We start from the raw sequence: 22,752 nt of genomic DNA, 5'->3' as shown, positions 1-22,752 counted from the left end.
ATGCTGAGAGTTTGATAATCCCCACACGCACCTGTACATGCGTCACACAAACCAACCTGGAATGTATGTGGGAAATTTTAGCCGTGGATAAGGTGGACCCACCATGAATACGAGATGATGCAAAAATTAGGCTGATGCACTCATCAACGGGCATGTCTAGTACAAAGTACATGAACGGTTAAAGTTATTTATTTATTTATTTAAAAGCCCTCATCAATTCTACACCATCAGCATACATGTGCCCTCCGTGCTGCATGGGCCAACCCGATTCTTGCAGCGGATCATCTTCGCCATGGGACCCACAGTGCACGGCTTGGATGTCCCACCAATACTAGATTGCAGGTCTGTTGCATGTACAGGGCATGTGGAAGGATTGCATGGGACAGCCAAACCTCAGGATCTATGTTAGAGATATACAATGCTCAACCCAAGAATATCTACGAGACAGTTGGGTTGTCTTTTGTACAAATAGGGTCCTTGATTCAATGATCCAACCCGTTGATATGATGAGCCTCACTTTGAATGGCCCATCAATAAAAAATGTCTCGTATGGTAAAATTCTAACAACTCAATTGGTAAATAGACAGCTTAAGAAAGAAAACAGATACGGTCCACACACACAAAAAACAAGAAAACTATTTTGATGCGTTATTTTCCAATCTGGGAGATCCTTTGTGTTTGGGGTGTCCATGGTTGGGCCCATAATATCAATGTTTTGAATCACTGAACCCTGTACCCCGCTTGCAGAAAGTGAAACCTGGGCATACAGTAGATATTCTTGGGCCAGTATCATATAGTATCTTAAGTGAAATACCTAGATAAAGAACCACCAACCCAATGATTGAATGAATAAGAAAAAAAAAGAAAAAGAATTAAATCTACATAAAGAAAACTTTGGATTTTTGTTTTTTTGTTTTTTGGCTTACACCAAAAGATAAGCATCCTATAAATGATCAAATTCTTGGAAATCTCTTCCTTTGTCTTCTTTCCTCAATCTCGTTCATCCAATCAGATAGCCAAAAGAGACCCTTGTAACCATAGTATGCAGCTGCAACTACTGCTACAACTACAACAATAAACACAAAACATTTCCACAAGGTCGCACCGATTGCCTGTGCAACAAAGAAAAGCACTGACTTTAAGCATTCGAATAAATAAAACAACATTGGACTGATATTAGGTCTGGAAAAAAGGGGGGGGGGGGGAGTTCCCTACTCATGGCTCAGTGGTGGACGGAGTGCGTTTCAACACCAAGTTCATGGGTTTGACTGCCCATGTGGTGTGTGTGGGTGTGAGTGTGTGTATTAAAAAAAAAAAAAAAAGTCCGAAAAAATGAACAACATTAACCTTCCATTTTGAAATGTGACCAGATGCATCTTGTACCCGCTCACGTCTCTTTTTACGCTTTGGCACATGTCCACTATCTGCAACCTTACTCTGCAGAAGAAAAATGAAGTGTGGTTTAGCTAGTGAGATCCGCTAATCCCAAGAATGACACTAGAATGCTCATAAGGCTGCATGCAAGGATATTTTGTGGATGAATCCCTTATGACAGAGAATGTATCTTCGTATAGGAAGCAAATGCAAATGCATTATTTATAATAGCAAGAGCATTATATTCGCAAAACACACAGGCATTGTAATGTTTTTTTTACTTCTTTTTTCGAATCGAAAATGACTATCCCGATCAATGCAGTGAGGGTGTGTTAGGCAATGATACCCAGATACTTATATATGTTCAATGTACCGCATTGAACACAAAATGGTAGTGATCCTAGTAACAGATAACATAGGGATACTTGTTGGGCAGTGTGCAGGTGGGTGGTTGTGCATCCACACATGAATGTGCTGTGTGTCTGTCTCCATCCGTGTGTGTTTCTATGCGTGTGGGAGTGTGTGCAAATGTTGTGGGAGTGTGTACACTTATATAAAAGTTGTTTCACGTTAACTGCTTCATTAAAATTTTCATGCTAGAAAGAAACAACAATATCTAGACCTACAGTAATACAACAAGTCAAATATTTCCAGTAAAACTCATAACACCAAATATGAATAGCATGATGCCTAAGGGATATATACTGGACTTTTTGAGGAAGGAGAGACATGTCCCTGTTCCCATTGTTAGCATGGTGTGCCCTGAAAAGCCAATGATATGGTTATGATCATGATGCGTTTGGTTTTGCCCTGTGTGCCATAATTAAATGTGTGGGAAACCTCCAGTACATATGGCTTATGGGTTCTAAGAAGGGGTTCCTCCAGTTGTCCTAGGAGAATGCGAGTCCAGACATAATGGCCCCTAGCCAATGAAGAGTTGTGTTTCATGGATCTAAGTACTCAAATTCTATGATGATAATAGTGGGTCATCTACAACCAATGATGAGTTGAGATGGAAGGTCTTTACATTGGACTACATGACAAGTTGGTGCCTACAGCCTACCCTACATAGGAGTATGAGTGCTCACAGATATGGGTTCTCTTGTCCTAGGCCTGACTGACCACTTGCATTGGAGGATCGCATTGAGTCTTTGGTCTAGGAGGCACATCATGTCCGGATTAGACGGATTAGATTGACTTGATCATGCAACTAGCTTTGACTAGTCCTCAGCAAGGTATGCAAAAACAGTTACGTAATGTCACGCACGCACGATAATGGTAGTGGCCGTTTCGGCCGTTGCTACCGTTATGGAATACCTTGGTCCTTGGACTTGAGCTCATGTCGGGACTTCATGGTCCTAGTCAGTGTTCAAAATATCGGTATCACGTTACGAATCGCATCCTTGGGATAAAAATACGTATCCGTTTTTGCACGGGATATATTGTTTGTATAGTGTAATTTATCGCACTTTTTGGGAAACATGGGGAAACATTGGAAAAATGGTTGAAGTTTTCAATGAAACTTCAGGGATTGTTAAAAAAGACCTTAATACACACCTTTAAATTATAACATCTCAAAAAAGAAGTGCACAAAATAGGTTTCCTCTATATAGGGTCCTAAGCTATGCATTGTCTAACTGAACTAATGCAACTATATTAAAATTGAATGCATAACATTTAGAGTGTATATGTGATGATCACTTAATCAAACACTCCGAAATACTTTGAAATTAGTCTCAATTGAAAGCTCGTTGAATGGAAGTTTTGAAAAAAAATTATTTTAATATTTTTTTAAATTAATTTTTAATTAAAAAATAATTTTTATGTTCCAAAAATTTACAAGGAATTAACAAATCAATAGATCGGCCCTCATACATGCTTGATTTCATGTTTGGAGTGTAACATTGCAAGCAATTTGGGCGGCCCTCATACATGCTTGATTTCATGTTTGGAGTGTAACATTGCAAGCAATTTGGGAGAAATTGGAGAAATTTTGAATTTTCCCTAATTTCCACCAAATCGGACCACTTGCACTCAAATTTCGAAATTGGAGTGCATGTGATGGCCTTTTCATCAAATACTCCTAGATACTTAGAAATTAGTCTCAATTGATAGCTGGTTGAAGGAAATTTTCGAGAAAAAAATGGAGAACATGAAGAACTAATGGATATAGAAACTAAAGCTCCAACTCCAGGATTTTTCATGCAAACCATAAAGAACCAGTGGATTTATAACAATTTGACACTGATTTAACATAATTTCTCCAAAAAAAAAAAAAAGATCGGAAATTGAAAATGCTCATTGGATTGAACATGTGAGATCGCACAGGTGGGATACAAGATATATCGTGGGATATATTGGCCGATATCGTTGATATTTCAAACACTAGTCCTAGTGTCATGTGCTATGGCTCACCATGCGAAGTTACGATAGTAATTGAAATACGGGTGTGGTTAGGTGCATACTTTAGGATACATTATAAATATCCCACATACTCCAACATGGGATCCACAAGTTACCTTGAGGAACTTATTTGTAGCTTAGATCTTACTGATTGGTTTTCTAGTTGGACCAGACATTAAAAGGTTTTCAATGTTTAATCAAAGATTTATAACCATTGATCTTTTGTTTTAACCGTTAAAAGTATTTTATCATACTTGATGGACATCCAATGGTTGAGATTGTGTGGTCCACCTCTTAGGTCGGCATAGAATTTTGGTCGGATACCACTAGACAATAGAGGGATTTGGTCAATCTTGGTGCATGGGTAAGGTAGGTATACAAAATTTTGATGGTGCAGGGTAAGGAGCACCATAGTTGGTGGTTCCTTTGAAATCCTAGTTCCTCCTTATAAATCCTATCTTGAAGGGATAGAGCATGAGAGAGACCTAGACCCCCCTCTGGAACATCCAAGTGAGAGAGAGAAGAGAGAAATAGAAAGAAAGAGAGAGAATCATCACCCTCTCTCCTCCACGTGTGTGGCACTTCTTGGGTTTCTCTATGTGTGCACCCAATCCTAACCCAACGCAAGGAGCGCTCTCTGCTCTCCTTTTTTTCTGGTATTGATTGGGGAGAGACTCCTTACGTTGAAAGAGCAGCGCCAAACTACATAATGATTGGACAGCATAAATCAAACATATAGATTTTGTTTTTTCTCTTCTAGAAACTTGATATCTAGGGGATACTTATTGGAGTTCAATTAAAATCAAGAATTTTAATTAATTTTATGCTCTCATTGCATTTTGAAAAACCCAACTCAACACCCATATACGTGTCCATATCACAATCTGTATCTAGGCATCATAATTATAGCCAATGTTTTCCATATCATTATCGCGTAATGTATCGCACCCTTGGGATATGGATACATATCGGTTATTGCACAGGGATACATTGGCTATATCGCGTAATTTATTGCTGTTGTTAGGAAACATTGGGAAATTGGTCGAATTTGTCAATGAAACTTTAAGAATTGTTATAAAAAAAAATAAATTTAAAAAGAAGAAGAAGAAGAAGAAGAAGACATCAATACACAATTAGAAATATATTTTAAAAATCCCAAAAAAAAAGTGCACATAATAGGTTTCCTTTGTATTGGGTCCTAATCTATGCGTCGTCTGACCAAACTAATGCAAATATATTTAAAGCCAATTCATAAAATTTATAAATGTAGGAAGGCATGTATGGAAACACAAGCATTACATTCAAAAGCAAAAGAAGAAGTAGAAAACTAAAAATATACCTGTGGATTTTGAAATATATATATATTTTAAAATTTTTATTTTTTATTTTTTTTTCGAAAAATCCCAAATTACCAAGAATGTGTAGATTATATACATGTTTGATTTTGTGTTCGGACACTAAGATTGCAATCGATTTAGAAAAAACTGAAAAAATTTCAAAATTTCCCCAATTTTCCACAACTCGCCTATCTCCCCCGAATTTCAAAATCGAACTCCAAACGATAATTTTTCATGTAAAACATGAAGAATCATGAATTTCATACCATTTAACACTATTTACAACATATATGAAAAAAAAAAATCACAACGAAAAAATACACGCATTTTATAATCTGGTCTCAAGAAGCTTTCGATGGTAATTTTGAAGAAATTTCGAAGTTTTCTTTCAACAAACTAGAGTGGACTGGTCGAAATTACCTTATGAAATACTAGGAAGAAGTTTTTTTTTTGTAAAAAATTTACAAATTTTTGAGTATTCTAGACAAAACAGTGCCGATTTTCTTTTATCCCATTCAATAATAATATATCGCACAATCCATTAAGAATTTATAGAAGGGGAGTGTGGATAATATCGTGTGATATGTTGCACGACACCATGAAAATGGATATTAAAGCTGGGTTTCATATTGCCCAGCTGGGATGACAGATATATCATGGTATATATCGGTGATATCGCAAAATACTGAAAACACTGGTTATAACGAGTTGCTTTGGACAATTGGCAAAATAGGATTCCTAAAGCCCAACCCAAAATGTCTAAGAGAAGGCAATGATAACGATCCTAAAGATAGTCACTTATTTCATTTAAAGAGAAGAACAAACCAACATAACACAAAAATGGAAGAGACAGTGAATGTGATGGAATTCCTAGCAACCCCCTTCATTCACTGAACAATCCGCTTTGGAGTTAGCTTCACGAGAAACATTATGAAATAGCACTGGAAATCCAGAGGAAATGTTTAAGCTCTTCTAGGATATTAGCCAACTTCCATGGAAATACATTAGACGAGGCCCACTGGATCACATTCATTGAATCACCCTCCCACCTCATGGGGAGCGCTGATAAATTTCTTTGTTGTGCTTACATGTATGAGCAAAGTATGGGCTTATGCTTCATTCACATCTCACCCACCGGAACAGCCAGAAAAGGCCATATGACATCTAGCCATGTGGTCATGAAGGGTGGGGGTGCAGCTACAAAATTAGGGATTCTATTAAAAAAAAAAACAAGAGTCAGCCTCCACCCTAGGCTTAACCTTTTTCTCCCCTTTTTGAAACCCAGACAAAATAATCATTGATCTTTCAACTCTTATGAAATATTGAGCAGAGGAAACAGAACATGTCACCTTAAGCAGTCTCCTGGTCATCAGTTTTAACTGAAGCATCCCCTCTATGATTCCAAATAATGTATTGATCATTATTGTTAAACCACTAGACTCTAAAGCATTCACTCCTTCTCTAATCTCATCAACAAGCCGATGTAATCTGTAATGTATATTAAGGGACCTCATCCTAGACACCAGCAGTTAATTAATCTACAGTAAGTGCACAAAGATAAGGGCTTGCCCTTGATGAAGACCTGCAGCTACAAGGAGCTCATAGGTATCACCACAAGTCATTCTCTCTGTATCTTATCAGGAACGCCTTCCTCATCACCAACCATTATACTTCCCCCAATACTCTATCTTATGCTTCTCCACATGTACAAAAACCATATTTAGATTCTTCCTTCATTGTATAATTTTCAACCAATTCTCTAAGAAAGTAGTCACAAGGGTTGACTTCCATGGCATGAAGCCAAACTGATTCTCTGATGTCCTTGCTTCTTGCTCTAGTATTCGCTCCAATACCCTCCCCCACAAGTGCGGCTCATAAATTTGATACCCTGACAATTTGTACAACTTTGTGAATCACCTTTATTCTTATAAATAGGTACTACAATGCTTCTCTTCCACTCATTTATCATTTTCACCATCAAAAACTTTTGTTGAGTACTTGCTGACCATATCAATCCAGTTTCTGTAGCATCTTCCAAACTTCTGTTGGTATCAGTGTTTTAAATAGCAAATAGCGTGTGGCGTAGCACTCACCCCTCTGAAGCATGAGGTGTAAGCTACATAGCATGCAGTGTGAGCTACGCTACTAGATTTTTATTCAAGGTTGCGCTTGGTTGCACCAATTTCATGATATGTTGCACCAAATTATACTGATTAATAATGAAATTTAACAAAATTGCATTCTATTTGGTGCAACCAAATGCAACATAAAGTAATAGGAAAGGACGTGAAAGTATGAAGGTTACGAAGAGCAACGAAACTGATTTAATATTGTTACTTGTATTATTTTACTAAAAGCATTGAAAAAGTTATCTAATTTTTATTGAAAATATAAGAATGTAATAAATCATTAAAAACATTAATTGATTTTAATGTTCCAGTGAAAAATAACTTGTAATCTAAGCTACATAACGTGTGGCGTATAGTCTATGTAGCGTGTAGCGTATGCAAATTATCATGCAGCGTAGGCTACATGCAACTTAAGCTATTTTCATGAGCTACGTAGCGTTAAGGCTAAGCTATGCTACATAGCATAAGCTACACACTACATAGCGTAGCTATTTAAAACACTGGTGGGTATATATTAATGTCCCTACAATCATACTTGTTAGAGCTACCTTGGACTCTACGATGATGCATGTCCTCCCGACCACCTAGGGTTGGAGGTTCCTTCTAATTCTACCCCCGCCGCCACTTCTAAGAGTATCTTCATCTCTCCATGATTTCACCATCTTTCACCAAGACAGTTCAGTCAGCACTCTTAATAGTTAATACTAGAAAACAATATAATGTTAAATATATAGTTATTTGGATATTTAGAGAACAAGTACAAAACCTTGGTCTCTATCCATACCAGGTAACGTGATTTGTAGTGTTAATCAAGTAAAAGAAGACAATAGCTGTGAGGAGATAACAAAGGCAAATCAATCATGGCATGCACAACCATACAACCTCGACAGCAGATCCTCAACTTTGATATAAGTTCCTCAACTTCGGCAAGACCAAAACCGCTTCATTCTTCATGTCCATGATATACTTTTACCTTTATAAGTGAGGCAAAGTGAATTACATAATTTTGCATCTGAAAGAATAAATCACCCTTGTTAATCCATTTCTACCAGCTTAAAAGGACCATGTCAGAGTTGCAGCATTCTTAAAGCATTGAGAAGTGCACATGTCAAAATGGGTGAAATCATAAACTGAAGCTGGACTTGTTAACAGTTTGAGATAAACATAATGACATGAAACAAATGTGGAAAGCAATGACAATAATATAGTATAGTTGCAGGCAATGCAGGGAATGTATACAAGGAAAGTTTCTAAAAGTCGAACAAGAAATAAAGAACTAAAAGCAAGCAAGAAAGATGATAAAGATGAACAATGATTGGTGCACAAATGAACAGCAAGATTTTGGTTGACAATAAAATCAATTACCTCAATAACTTTAGTTTTGCGGAACTGTAATTCTGAGCCTATCGCCTTCAGTTTACCTGCACACTCTGAATTGCATGGAAGAAGTCCAAGCCCAAACTGATTTTTTGAGATATTGCTGGGATTTCGACCAGCATTACAGTGTGCGGCTTGAACATCTTGACACAGCCACTCCTTTTTCAAATTTTGGCATGCACAACGAACAACCACCTGGCAAGACATACGTTGGTAAAGCACAAAAAAAGGGAAAAGGAAATTGAAAATGTGGAATTCCTTTTGTACAAGAAGTTATCATCTTTTGCTTAAATTGGCATGAACTGTTGGACATAGGCCAGTGGGGCCCACTGGTGGGCAATCACTAGTGGGTGGGTCCCATGAGGTTTGGTCTCCTTTGATTAATCATTTTTCTTTCTTCCGTTTGAAGTTGAATTTCAAAATCAATTTTAAATTAAGATTTAGATGAGGAGATAAGGATAAGACCGGATAATTTCTGGTCTCATCCAAACTCCCCGTCCTTCCCTATAAAGGAGAAGAGGCTATCTCGTGAATTACATATTAAGCAACAACAAGAGTAGAAAGAGGAAAGTGAGAGATTGATATTTGTCCATTTAGCTTGACCTTGGTACAATCTAAGCCATAGATCGTAATCCGAGGCCATCTATACCATAGAATCGGAGGGGCGATTAGACCCATCTACTCCAGTAGTGGTTAGGTGGACCGTTAGAGCTGGACCGTTCATCTTCGACTTTGTGGAGGTCCCATATCGTGTAGACCGTTATATCTTGAGGGCTCACTCTTCTGCACAGACTTTCATGAACTTAATGCACAATGGAACTCTTATATATAGAGATCATGGAATTGACGTAATGTATGTCCACATTACAGTTTCTTATGATACACAACTTTTCTCAATATATATCCAGCTACTCGTATTATTCTAAATGCAGCTTTAAATAGGGTGAATGATAGTAATGTACTAGCATCCGATATCCGTGAGCTATTTCCATTGAGGATGCTAAATATCCAGAAACAGAACAACTCAATTAGCACAACTGGACAATCAAACAATTGGAATGAATTTAGAGAATAAAGATGCACACTCTGTAACTCAAGAGAATACTCAACTCATAGTTGCCAAGTTCCAGTTTGGTTGGCAGTATATAATTCATGGGTTCCCAATGAATTCATAGCACTCTATTCAGTTTACATATAGCATGTTCAACTCATGGTATCATTTCTCTAAGTTTGGTGCTTAATGCTTCAGTTCTCACATCTTACCCTAATCTATTCAAATCTTCTGAATCTTAGATTTTCATCACATCGAACATGCTTGAATTTTGACGAATTGGGATAAAGAAACAATTTAACGATTTTGGGCTAATGAACATCTTTTAAGAATGAACCCAATGGTTGAAAACAAACATAGAGAAAATATGAAAGAAATTGATATAAATTGGAAATTTTGAGACATTTTCATGGAAGATTAATAACTTGTACAAACTTAAATGACAAGATAAAACAATACCGGTATTATTACCTTTTTACTACATCTCTCAGGTGACAGGCATTCACCAGGATGGCATATTTCAGGACAAAGGTGTGAGCAGTTTGGTAGCTTCCTGCATTGATAATATAACATAAAGGCAACTCTAAATCATCATTAAGAAGTTACCCAAAAAAATAAAAAACTGCAGCATGGGGCACATGCAAAAACATGCAAAACTATAATTTGAAATTGTGTCAGGTTTGTAATTCATTCTAGAATCTGAGAAGTTCACCACATGCATCAAAGGAGACTGAAATATCATTTGCAAAACATTAGTTCAAACATAAATCGACATACTAAACATACATTAGGAAGTTTCTAAAGGGCCAGTATACTCTTAACTAAAATGTATAAGCACTGAAACAAAGACAAAATAGGAAATAAATCAGGATAATTTGCAGCCAGGAGTTCAGTATAAGAAGTATCTATATAAAATGACACATTAAGCATCAGGTGTATGTGTATGTGTGCCTGTGCTCATGGGACTGAAGGTGTTGTTTGCATAGAATAGGATCAATCCAATTCCTGGTACAGATAGAATCAGTCTGTGTGCTTGTAATATTTGGCATTGGTTATTATGTTCATTGAGCGTACTTCGTGTGACTTGTGTCATGTGAGTACAATATGAGGATTCATTATACATAAATAATTATATTTATTGTACAATATAAGGATTCATTATAAACAAGCATTGATATTCATTTACTCATGAAATGAATTGAATGACTGATTGATAGAGTAAGAGGAAGTTTTAAAACTGGCTTGCTGGAATTGATTGGGTCAATAGATACCGGGTCTAAACAAGAAGAACAGAGGGAACAGTGGTAACTTACGGAATCTGGTAAACCTTCATCCTCTTTGTTGATGCTTTTCCTGAAGAATGGAATAAGGCAGAGTTCTAATCGCACAACAGTACTAGAATCAGAGATATTTGGTTTCATTCCGAGGTGTCCTAATGAAAGGATGGGGTAAACACACTTTTCGTCGTTCAGGTGTGGCCATTGGAATCTTGGAGCTTGAACCCTCCTCTGTCAGAGGCGACACTTTTTCTTAGTCCATGTGCATCCAGTCCAACCTCTCATTTTGTAGCAGAACCGTTAATCTGCATTCTTCCAGTAAGTCATATGATGTTAACTTCTGTGGAGATTCAGCCTCGTCAACTGAAGACAACTTGATAATTTGCAGGGGAGGCAGGATTGAAGGTTAGTTTGGGCTGTCAAAACAATCATTAGGGGAAACCATTCCAGTTTTTAACTTTAAGGAGGTCACTGGGAAATAGCAAATTCTCACAAAATTATGATTTATCATACAATTTCTCAGGCCTTCCTCTCGTCAGATTAATCACCCACGTGAAACCAGGTTTGGGTCACATGAACATCTATCCGTACAATGTAATGAAGAAGGCCCCATTTGGGCAGACTAATGGAGGAAGATGAGAATGGTTACCCTCTTGAAGGAGACTGTCTGCCCCACCAACTTAATCAAGACTATCAAGGAAACAGGGAAGGCAGTGGAATTAAGACCGGCGCCGCTATGGAGGACCTTGACACTCTCCAAAGAGGCTGAGACTGATCAACTTGGGGTCGAAATGGAGGAATCGGGAAACACTACTAGAGTAACCATCCCAAAGGCAACAAGCAATTACAATTAGAGCAAAGGGAACACCAAGAAAGACGATTCACTACCATTCCTAACCTTAGTTAGCAATGTTGTCAAAATTGTTATCATATCACACATCATAATAGGGGTTGAATCATATCGAATTGCAAATTGTATCGTAAATCGTAAGATTTTTTTCTATAATTTTCTTAAAATTTTGAAAAACAAAATATATAAATAAATCACAAAAAAAATTAAGAACCTAGTAATCATCATGTTGCCATTAATATGCACCAAGTAATACGATGTCATGATAGTGTTAAGGGATTCTTATCTTTCCTTTTTTTAAAAAAGAAATTTTCCTTAAAAAACAAAGAACGATTATTTAATAATTTATATTCTTATTACCTTTCTTAAATGTAGAATCACGTTGGAAAAGCGGCATTTGATTTTGTAAATTGAAAAAAGATATTTTGATTTATAATCATCATTTCACAATACATATAAGTCAACATTATTGTAACCATCCATAAAAACATTCCAGATAAATCATGTCAATTTGGTGTTTTGACCAGCTAAGAAGTAAGAAATCACAAAAATAAAACTCTACGATCTAACATTGAAGAGACTATATATCATTTAATCTCTTATAAAGAACAAAATAAAATAATTTACCTTTTCTAAACTATTCTTCTTTTTTTTTGTAAAGATTTTTTCTAAACAATTCCTAAAGCCCCACCAATTTAAAAACATAAAATGAAAGCCAAGTGAAGCTTAAAATAGCAGAGAACAAGTATAATTTGAATCATAAGTCAGGATTTGAATCGTAAATCGGGATTCAAATTATAAAATCGTAGGATTCATATAAAAAGGGATTCAGAGGTGAGATTCAAATTGTTTTGCTTAAGATTCAACTCAATTGTAAATCGTAAATCGTAGGATTTTGACAACACTGGTTGCAAGATCCTTCTAACCAGTTGTCGCTCTCACTTTGAATCACACTTCAGACTCGCACTCCTATTCCTGCATCCTACCTATTTATACTTGAAAACATTTACCCAAACATGTTGCTGCTTTGCTGCATGTTTCGTGCAGCTAGTGTTCCTACCAGCTCTAGTGCAGTGGAATTTATATTCCTGTGCAGATCAGAAATCTTGTCCCACAGCTTGTTTTAGAGATCCCTATCCCTGCTCCACTCCATTTCCATCGGGACTGATTCTTAGTGCCAATAATGAGATGATGATTGTTTGGACACTCAGTACAGAACACATATTCGTCATTCTCCTTCTCTGTCAGATTCCTCTAAATCTCTGCGACCACACCACCTAACCACCATGACAGTCTATTCCATGGGAAACGAATATATTTCTTTATATGGTTACCTGGTATGGCCTTAGGGATACTTGATGTAGGGCTAAATCTTCGCACCAGAAATCTTTCCAAAACCTAGCGCACATCCCATTTCCAGTTTTCCACACAAATGCCTTTAAGAACATCTCGTCAATGTGAAAAACCTACCTCCATAGCCCCGAAGCCCAAGATTAAGAAGAATCCTTGCCAAACCACTCCCTTAACCAGACCGCATATAAGCTTTCCATAACTCGCTTCCACATACCTCATTCAGTTCTGAACCATCATAACCAGTTCCCAAGAAGAGTGATGTTCATAAATTTCAGAGACTTGATCCTAGCAACTCTTTGTGGTTTAGGCTTCCTAACTTTCCCCCATTCCACAAGTGGAACAGTGCTCAAGTCCCTCTGGATTCTGGATCCTTTCCAGACTTGCAATGACACGAATAGGACAATAAAAAAAGGGGCATACAATAAACCAGCATGTATGGTAGTGCTGAGTTTGAAAGGGTAATACAACCCCCAAAGGAGCATAACTTCCTTTCCAAAATAATAGCTTGTTTCCCACTCAACTATTGTCCACAATTGTGTCAGGGTCTTGCCAACGCATTAGGTGAATTGAGATGCATAAACATGAGCTTCCCCAGAAAACAGCCAAATATTTTGGTAAAGGCAGCAGCATCCTCATCCCGAAGCTGGATACCCAGAACCATACTTTTTTAAAGGTTTATTTTAGACTTGACACTGCTTCAAAATATCTGATCGCCTTTAGCAGATTATCCACCTTTAGGTTATTCACATCACAGGACACTTAGCCTCGTCTACAACTGGAGATGAGAGAGCATGAGATTTGCACGCTTCAATCTAAAGCCATTGAAATTGCAGAATTCCTATTCCTGTATCTTAAGCCACTAAAAGGTCTTTTAGACCAAGAAAGCTAACTTTATTCCTAGGTTGTCTTTTCCAGAGAGGGAATGATCTTTGTGTTTTTCAAAACCTAAAACTAGAAGATGAAGATTGAAGAGATCTTTCCATTGCTAATCTGAATGTTGATTCCATCTTTGCGGAATGTTTTACATCGAAGGAGAGAAACTATGATCCTTGTGTGGAAGATTTGGTTCTTTCTAGAGAGTTCTATGAGTTTTTGGTTATTTCAAAAACCTAAGCTATAAGAAAAGGAAATTAGAAACAGTTGCCTCATTTCCCTCTTAGAACCATGAAACATTGTATGGATGAGAATATTTTCCATAAAGACAAGAGAAAAGAAAGAAAGAATAAAATAAATAAATTGATCCTGTCAACCATCTCCGATGATACAAAATTCTCATGATTAGTGATTACTACTATCACCACGCTACTCACATCATCATCCAATATACACAATGCGTATGGAAAACATTATGATAAGGTCTGTATCAGCATGCCATGACATCTTATAGTCCATCTAACTCCTCTTTATCAAAATGTATTGATTTAAATGACGAACAAGGAGTTGCTGGTCAGATAAAAAGGAACAAATGAATGGCGTAGGAAAACAATGAAATTTATTGTAGTTGAAAGAAATTGGAGGGGCAAATATGATTTACCTATGGCAGGGACCGCCACATGAACGCATACTTTGTTGCTCCTTGGCAAGCATGTTGTTGTAGTATGTGCACTCAAAAACATGGACCATAGAACCACAATGACAGGCTCGCTTAACAAGTACTTTACAAGGTGGACAGCTTCCAGGATGACAAGGTAGCGGGCAGGGGTGTGGACATGTAGGCTTTCTCTCCTGAAAATAAAATTGAATTAATGAAAGACAGAACTTACAGCAATTTAATATTGTGAATGACAACAATTTTTCTCTTGAAAAACAAAACCGCCATTGGGAATTTGACATTTCCAATTATTACTAAATGATAACTTTTAGGAGTTGAAAGGTGAAGATGTGATTTTTTCTTTTTCTTTTTTAAAGCGTTAAGAGTGTTGAATGTCATACAGCTGGCCTGTTAGGGCCTATTTAGGCTTTATCATACATGTTATTTGAGCTGTTGGGTTTTATTTTTCATATGGGCTAGTGCTTAGTTCCAATAGGAACAGTCTTTACTTACATTACTCGAGCAAGGAGGGCATTATTATAATTTTCAGATATTGTTTAGTACAGCCATAATAAAACTTAAGAGAATGGGGCGTGTGGAGGCTATCCAAGTGCAGCCGCCCCCCCTCTTCTTCTCCCCCTTCTTCTTTCTCACTGACTTTTTCCCCTCTTTTTTTTTTGTTAATCCTTCCCCTTCACACATTTTCACATGGTATCGAAGACAGGTTGGGAGTGATTTGCATCCTGAATCTCCTCTTTCAAATCCTTAATTTCTGGATTAAGATTGTAGACCCCCAAAACCCTAGTGTGCTAATTGGACCTTAAGGAAAGAGTGTTCCTCGTCATTTTCGTGCAGAAATCAGCATGTTTTCTGTCAAGCAAATGAAATCACTCGCAAAAGGGATAGTAGGAGCCTTGACTTGAAGATGAAGGCTTGCTGATTTTTCTGTTAAGGTGATGCTTAAGTTGTTTTCCTTTTGTTACTCTGTGTTGGAACTTGGAAGCAGTTTATATATATATATATATATATATATATATATATATATATATATATATATATATATATATAGTTTCATCTATCCATTATATTGTGTGAAATGTATGAATGATGTTAAAGTGGGTTCTAGTTGATGAGAGGCTGAAATTTTCTATATGATATTGTGGCAAGGTATGGTTTTCCTTTTTTATCTTTATCTTTATCTTTTCTTTTCTTTTCTTTTTTTTTTTCTTTTTTTCTTCTTTTTTTTTTTCTTTTTTTTTTTGAGAGAGAGAGAGAGAGATAGTTGTGGCTAAGTATAGTTGTGCATGGATTTGATGATAGATCAATGTTTATGTTTTTTTCATAATAGTTGAGGTAAATTGGTTTGAAGGTGGCTGGTCCCTCATCACTAGGATGAGTGTCTGGACCTTTGTTTAATGCGTCCATAACATTCCGTGAAACTGAATGGGAAGAATTATCTTCACTGGGCTAAATCTGTTAATGTTTTTATTAGCCAAAGGAAAAGGATCAATTCAAAAAATCCAAACCAGAGGAATCTGATCCTAGATATAGATAATGGATGCGTGATGATGTCCATATCTTATGGAATAGCATGGAACCCGAGGTGAGTACTAATTGGTGTTCTTGAACACTATGAAAGATGTTTAGGATACCGTGAAAAAGATGTACTCCTCAGAGCAGAATATCTCTCAGGCCTATCAGTTATATGGGGAGATTTTCTCATTCCATAAGGGGTTGGTGAGTATTTTACCAAACTATCTAGCATGTGGGAAGAACTCTCAATATATCATCTATTACTTCAAAGGTTATACTTATGAAGAAACAATTAGAGGATATGAAAGTGGTGAAACTATTGTCCTTCTTGAAGAATTGGGGTTCGTTGTTCAAGGTCCAGTGCCTTTACATTGTGACAATTAAGCTGCTATACATATTGCTAACAATCCAATATTCTGTGAGAGAACAAAGCATACAGAAGTTGACTTCCACTTCATTCGAGGTAAAGTATCTTAGAGGGAAATCTACAGTCCGTATATCTCCTCCCATGATCAGGTTGCAAAATTATTCACCAAAGCTCTTGGGAAGTCTCAATTCGAAAAGCTTATATCCAAGCTAAACATGTATAATAGCTATGCTCCAGCTTAAGGAGTGTTAAAAGTGTTGAATGTCATATGGCTGGCCCGTTTGGGCTTTGGGGGGCTTTATTGTACATGTTATTTGAGCTACTAGCTTTATTATTCATGTTGGCTAGTGTTTAGGCCCACATTACTTAAGCAAAGAGGGCATTATTATAATTTTCTGTAATTTCCATATATTGTTAGTGTAGTTCTCTCCCTTCTCCTTATATTCTTTCTCCCTATTTTCTGTGAAATCCTTCCCCTCCACAGGTTTTCACATGATGTAAAAATAAAAAAAATAAAAAAAGATTTTAAAAAAAAAGGAGACTAGAAGAAGAGAATATAATCAAGACCTTTTGACAAGGAAGAAAGCACTCATCACAAGACTCCATGAACTCAATTTTCCCAGTATCAGTGGCTGCTATAATTTGCTTTTGAGAACTTTCACACACATCCAAGGTTGAGGACCGATTATTCAGGACATGGCAAGGTTTCTCACAATAATGATTGCCACATTGAAGAGGGTTTCCACATAAGTTCTGACAGGCAAATGTTGCTTTAGCAGAGCACAGCATCTGAAAACAAACATCAAGACAGTAACAGAAACATGGTAAAAAAATGTTTGAACATTAATTGTTGTTAAGGTAACAAATATATATATATATATATATATATATATATATATATTACAACAAATTCAAATGTTTAAATAGTTGTCAAAGCTAGATAAATAACTAACCAGCCGTTCTGCTCCGATGTGTTGGCCAAGGCATGATCTCCAAACAAGTTCTTGACAAGGAGGGCATGGTGACCCAGGGGAACATTTGGGCTGTTGATTTGATTTTATTTTCTTCGGTTTCAGTGTGAATTGTGGATTAGGAGCAGGCTTAGGACCATGGCACCTTATTAGCACAAAAAAGTTCTAAATTAAAGAGAACTGATTGTCACATTGGAAGATAAAATTATATGTTAAGCATGTCCACTAGGATTTATGAACTGCAAATCAACGATTACCAAACCTTTGTTGACATTTATGACCACATGTGAATTCTTCTTCGCAAATTAGAAGGCAGGGTGGGCATGCTCCATAATGACACCTGTGTGACTGGCAAAAGACATAGGTATTGGTGGATGCTTGAAATCTTACTTCCACTGCAAAATGCTAAAATATTATTTACAGAATAGCAATAACATTTTCTGATCTCTTAAAATGATGATTACAAACATGGTGTGGGTGGGTGTTTCTTTTGTGTGTGTGTGTGGGGGTGTATTATACCATACACATAATTAACAAAGAGTTTTAACAAGAAAACTGGCAGGGGTTATTTCTAACACTCAAGGGGCATTTGTGGAGGGTCACCAAATTCTGTATAGTGTTCTCCTTGCTCATGAATGAGTGGCATTTGTGGAGGGTCACCAAATTCTGGATAGTGTTCTCCTTGCTCATGAATGCATCAATTCTAGGCATAGGGACAGATTGAGTGGTGTGGTGTGCAAGCTGGACATTGAGAAAGTTAATGACCACGTCGATTGGGATTTCTTGAATTACATATTGGGCATAATCGGTTGTGGTCTCAAATGGCAAAGTTGGATTAAGGAATGTGTTTCCTCGGCTTGGTTTCAGTTTTGGTCAATGGTTCGCCCAAAGGGTTTTTTTTTTTTACCTCAGTCTTCAAGGGGGTTGAGGCAAGGGGATCTACTTTCTCTACTTTTTTGTGGTGGTAGCTGAAGAGCTAAGTAGGATGTTGAGCCAGGGGCAACAAGTTGATCTCTTTCAGGGCTTTAGCATGAGTAGGGAAAGTACTCTGATCTCTTATCTCCAGTTTGTGGACGACATGATTTCGTTTTGAGAGGCCAAAGAGGAAAAGATCATAAATTTAAGTACGATTATCCGGTGGTTCAAGGTTGAGGTTGAAGGTAAATATTCAGAAAAGTACCATGTTGGGGATTCATTTGCCAACGGAAGATCTCTCGAGGTTAACAGGGGTGTTCGGATGCGAGGTGGACTCCTTCCCATCCACTTATCTTGGGTTGCCATTGTGTATCGGTAAACTAGCGAAGCATCTTTGGACTATTGTGATTGAAAGGTTCGAAAGGAAGCTATCAAGATGGAGAGGTTGATATTTATCCCTTGGGGGTTGTATCACTTTGATAAAAGTGACTTTGTCTAGCTTGCCCAATTTATTTTTTGCCCCTCTCTAGGTGCCCAAAATCGGTATTATCTAAACTTGATAGGTTGAGGAAGAATTTTCTTTGGCAAGGTGCAGAAGGAGATCACAAGTTTCATCTCCTAAGATGGGAAGAAGTCTGTAAGCCATATGGCGAGTGTGGGGTTGGTATTAAAATCTTGGTGGTAATAAAAGAAGCTTTGTTAGGGAAATGGTTATGGAGGTTTGGGACGGAACTTAACACTCTTTGGAGGGTCTCGGTTGCTTCCAAATATGGGAGTGAGGCAGGTGGGTGATATACAAAGAATTCATCCTTGTATCGGGCCTCAACAATTTGGAGAGGAATCCTTAGTTGAGGTTAGATGATCTTAGGAAAGAAGAGAGAAAGAGAGAGAGAAAGAGAGAGAGAGAGAGAGAGAGTTTTGAAGAAAAAAGTGTCTTGTGAGTGTTAGGTCCCTAAACCCTAACACTCTTTTATCATAATGCTATAGCACAAATACATACTCCTCAGGAGAACTGAGCATTGTGCACATGCATATACCCAAAAAACTCATACATACAAAATACCCTACCAACTCTTCATACTCACCTTCAAGTTGGAGCACAGTTGATCATGCCCAACTTACTAGTGATACAATGAAGAGCACCCCAACTGAGAGATTTAGTGAGAATATCGGCTAACTGTTCGTCAAGGTGAACAAAAGGGGTAACAATTTCCTTGTTAGTGACTTTCTCCCGAATAAAATGACAATCAACCTCAATGTGCTTCATGCACTCATGAAACACCAGATTGTTGGAGATGTGAATGGCAGCTTAATTGTCACAATGCAATGAAATGGGACTTGAAAGAGAATAGCCAAGTTCTTGGAGAAGGGTGCGAAACCAAACTAGTTCACATGTTGCATGGGCCATTGCCCTATATTCAACTTCAATAAAAGATCATGCTACAACGGACTGCTTCTTGCTTTTTCAGGTGATTAGATTTCCACTAAGAAATGTATAATACCTTGATGTATATCACCTATCATGCAAACTACCAGCACAATCAACATCGGAGTAACCAGAAAGATGGAGATGATCATGCGATTGAAATGGTAAACGTTTACCTGGAACAGATTTGAGATATCAAAGGATACGATACACTACAGTCAGATGTGATGTACGAGGAGCATGCATGAATTGACTAACAATGCTTACAACATAGGATAGGTCTATTCAGGTAATAGTTAAATAGATAAGTTGACCAACTAACCGGCAATACATCCCAAGATTTAAGAGGAGTTCACCGTCATCAAGGGTGATTTTTTGGGTAATGTCCATTGGCGTAGGATCAAGCTTGCATCCAAGCATACCGGTCTCGGAGAGAAGATCAAGCGTGCATTTCCTATGAGAAAGCACAATTACGGTTTTGATCGATCAACTTCAATTCATAAGAAATAACTTTGATATCGAACTGAGTCTTGAGCAAGGACTTAATGGCCACCATACCCTTGGTATCATTGCCAGATAACACAATGTCATCAACGTAGACAATAGGCAACATAATCCCTGTGGGCTGCCGATGAATGAAAAGAGTGATCCGCGTGGCTTTGAGCAAATCCAAACTCATGAAGAGCATAACTAAATTTATTAAACCAAGCCCGTGGGGGCTATTTGAGACCATAGATGGACTTCTTCAATCGACACACAAGCGAAGCATTTGATAGGGAAAAACCAAAGGGTTAATGCATATACACTTCCTCGGCAAGGTCACCACGCAAGAAAGCATTATTCACTCCCAATTGGAAGAGAGACCAAGACAAATTTACAGCCAGAGAAATCAACACTCAAATAGAGTTGAGTTTAGCCATAGGAGAGAACGTCTCGAAGTAATCCACACCATAGGCTTGAGTATAACCCTTGGCGACCAACCCTGCCTTATAACGGTCAATTGAACCATCTGGAAGATACTTGATGGGGCATCCAACAATCTGATTACCTTAAGGTGGAGGAACTAACTTTTAGGTATTGTTCTTCTTAAGAGCTTACATTTCTTCCATAATAGCCTGAGCCCAATGAGGGTTGCTCGTGGCTTACTTCAAGGTAGGAGGGACAACCGACAAAGATATGGAAGCTGCAAAAGACTAGAGAGGGTGAAAGATGTTGATAGGAAACAAAACTACCAATGGGATGTTTCATACATGAGCAAGAAGATTTTCGCAAGGCAATGGGAAGATCATCATGAGATGGAGGGTGAGAGATAGTACCTGAGCCACTATCCGAAGCAGATGGAATGATAGGTGGCTAAGCAGTAGAGGATTTAGTTTGTCGATGATACACCAGAAATAGCTTAGAGGAGACAAGTGATGTAGGAGGATCATCAAGAAAAGAAACATGAAGTGGTATAAAGTTAAGCTCCCCCTAACGAATAAGAGGCTCATGAAGCAATCACCCTTCATTGGAAAAATAAGGAATCTCTTCAAAGAATGCCACGTTTGCTGAGACATATCTTTTACAAGTCAAATGATTATAACATTTATACCCCCTTTAAGATCAAGAGTACCGTAAGAAGATGCATTTAATAGCTCGAGGACCTAACTTGTTGTTACTACCATCAAGGATTTGAACAAAGCACACACACCCAAGGACTTTCAGAGGTAAGGGAAAAGGTTTATCATGCGGATGCAAAATTTCAAATGAGGATTTATGTAACAATATTCAGGATGGTATGCAATTAATAAAAAGAAGGTTTATGTGACATAGGATAAATAGCGGTTAGAGACGGAGTGGATTCATAACTATAATATGTTCCCAAATACCATGATACTCAAGAGTTAAGGCAAAGGAATTGCTTGCTTCGAGTGCCTTCACATTGCTTCCATGCATGATCATAATCCCTTGTATGATAGACTCACAAGAGTTTCAACACAAGGTCATGGGTTCAAGTTCCCATTGTGGTATAAAAAAGCCATTCTGGTGTGAGTGTAGGTGTGAGTGCATGTGTGAAAAAAATCCCTAGTACGGTAGGAGGGAAGGGGTTGATAGAGAACTAGTTCATCCCATATACCCCGGAAAGCCGAAAAATATTCCTTCAAGGATCTTAAATGTTGTTGAAACTTAACAATATCAAATATCAACTTAAAAACTCTGGATATATTCTATGCCTCTGAATACATGCCATGAAGGGTGTCTCAGATTCTTTTGGCCGAGGTTAGGAACATGATAGAATTGCTCACAGTCAAGTCAATCTATTAAGTAGCTAACCCATGACTTGGTAATTCCCTTTGGTCCAGGCATGAAATTCCGATCTGATAGATCTGGAGGTTCATCCAATATGTCAGAAAGTCTATCTCTACCCCCTAAAAACAACTTCACGGATTGGGCCCATTGTAGGTAATTGTTACCGTTCAACTTAACTGTAGTAATTAATAAGGGATTTGATTCTAAAGATTCCACAAAGGATCCAGAGGAGATTGTCCTCCTTAAGGGTCCACGAAGAAGAAACTCAAGCAACAAACAACTCAAAGGAAGCACACACTGTATAAGAGTATATTCACACAAATTTGAGTTCTAGATGAGGGCCTGGGGTCCAAAAAATGGCCTTAGAACTGAAAAACTATGCCAAGAATCAGAAATGGACTTGAATTAGGTGTGAAAACATCTCACACACCAAAAACACCCACCTAAACATACACTGGAAGCTCTAGTGTAAGTCCAGAACCCATAGGTCCCCAAAAATGGCCCAACCGGACCACCTTAGGTCTCATAACTCACTCAAATCTCCCCCTTAATGAAAAACAACTCCTTGG

The 22,752-nt window shown here is 37.6% G+C and overlaps 1 protein-coding gene across 3 annotated transcripts in view; it reads right to left on the bottom strand.

The window, feature by feature from the left end:
• Positions 1 to 622: 622 nt before the first annotated feature.
• Positions 623 to 22,752, bottom strand: part of LOC131223593 (NF-X1-type zinc finger protein NFXL2) — a 75,025-nt gene continuing 52,895 nt past the window's right edge. For 2 of the 3 annotated variants that reach the window (XM_058219026.1, XM_058219025.1), the window contains 8 exons: positions 17,816 to 17,901; positions 17,536 to 17,698; positions 17,150 to 17,371; positions 14,686 to 14,876; positions 10,143 to 10,224; positions 8,609 to 8,815; positions 1,348 to 1,437; positions 623 to 1,112 (listed from right to left, as the gene is read on the bottom strand). In XM_058219026.1, coding sequence (XP_058075009.1) covers positions 954 to 1,112; positions 1,348 to 1,437; positions 8,609 to 8,815; positions 10,143 to 10,224; positions 14,686 to 14,876; positions 17,150 to 17,371; positions 17,536 to 17,698; positions 17,816 to 17,901 — 1,200 coding nt within the window. In that variant the 3' untranslated portion in view covers positions 623 to 953. The remainder of the gene's footprint in view (positions 1,113 to 1,347; positions 1,438 to 8,608; positions 8,816 to 10,142; positions 10,225 to 14,685; positions 14,877 to 17,149; positions 17,372 to 17,535; positions 17,699 to 17,815; positions 17,902 to 22,752) is intronic. The other variant, XM_058219027.1, reaches the window with a different exon arrangement.

The sequence above is a fragment of the Magnolia sinica genome, chromosome 13 (genome assembly GCF_029962835.1).
Source record: "Magnolia sinica isolate HGM2019 chromosome 13, MsV1, whole genome shotgun sequence".
Classification (NCBI taxonomy): Eukaryota; Viridiplantae; Streptophyta; class Magnoliopsida; order Magnoliales; family Magnoliaceae; genus Magnolia; species Magnolia sinica.
The sequence above is the reverse complement of the archived record's forward strand: the minus strand, read 5'-3'. Positions and strand labels throughout refer to the sequence as shown.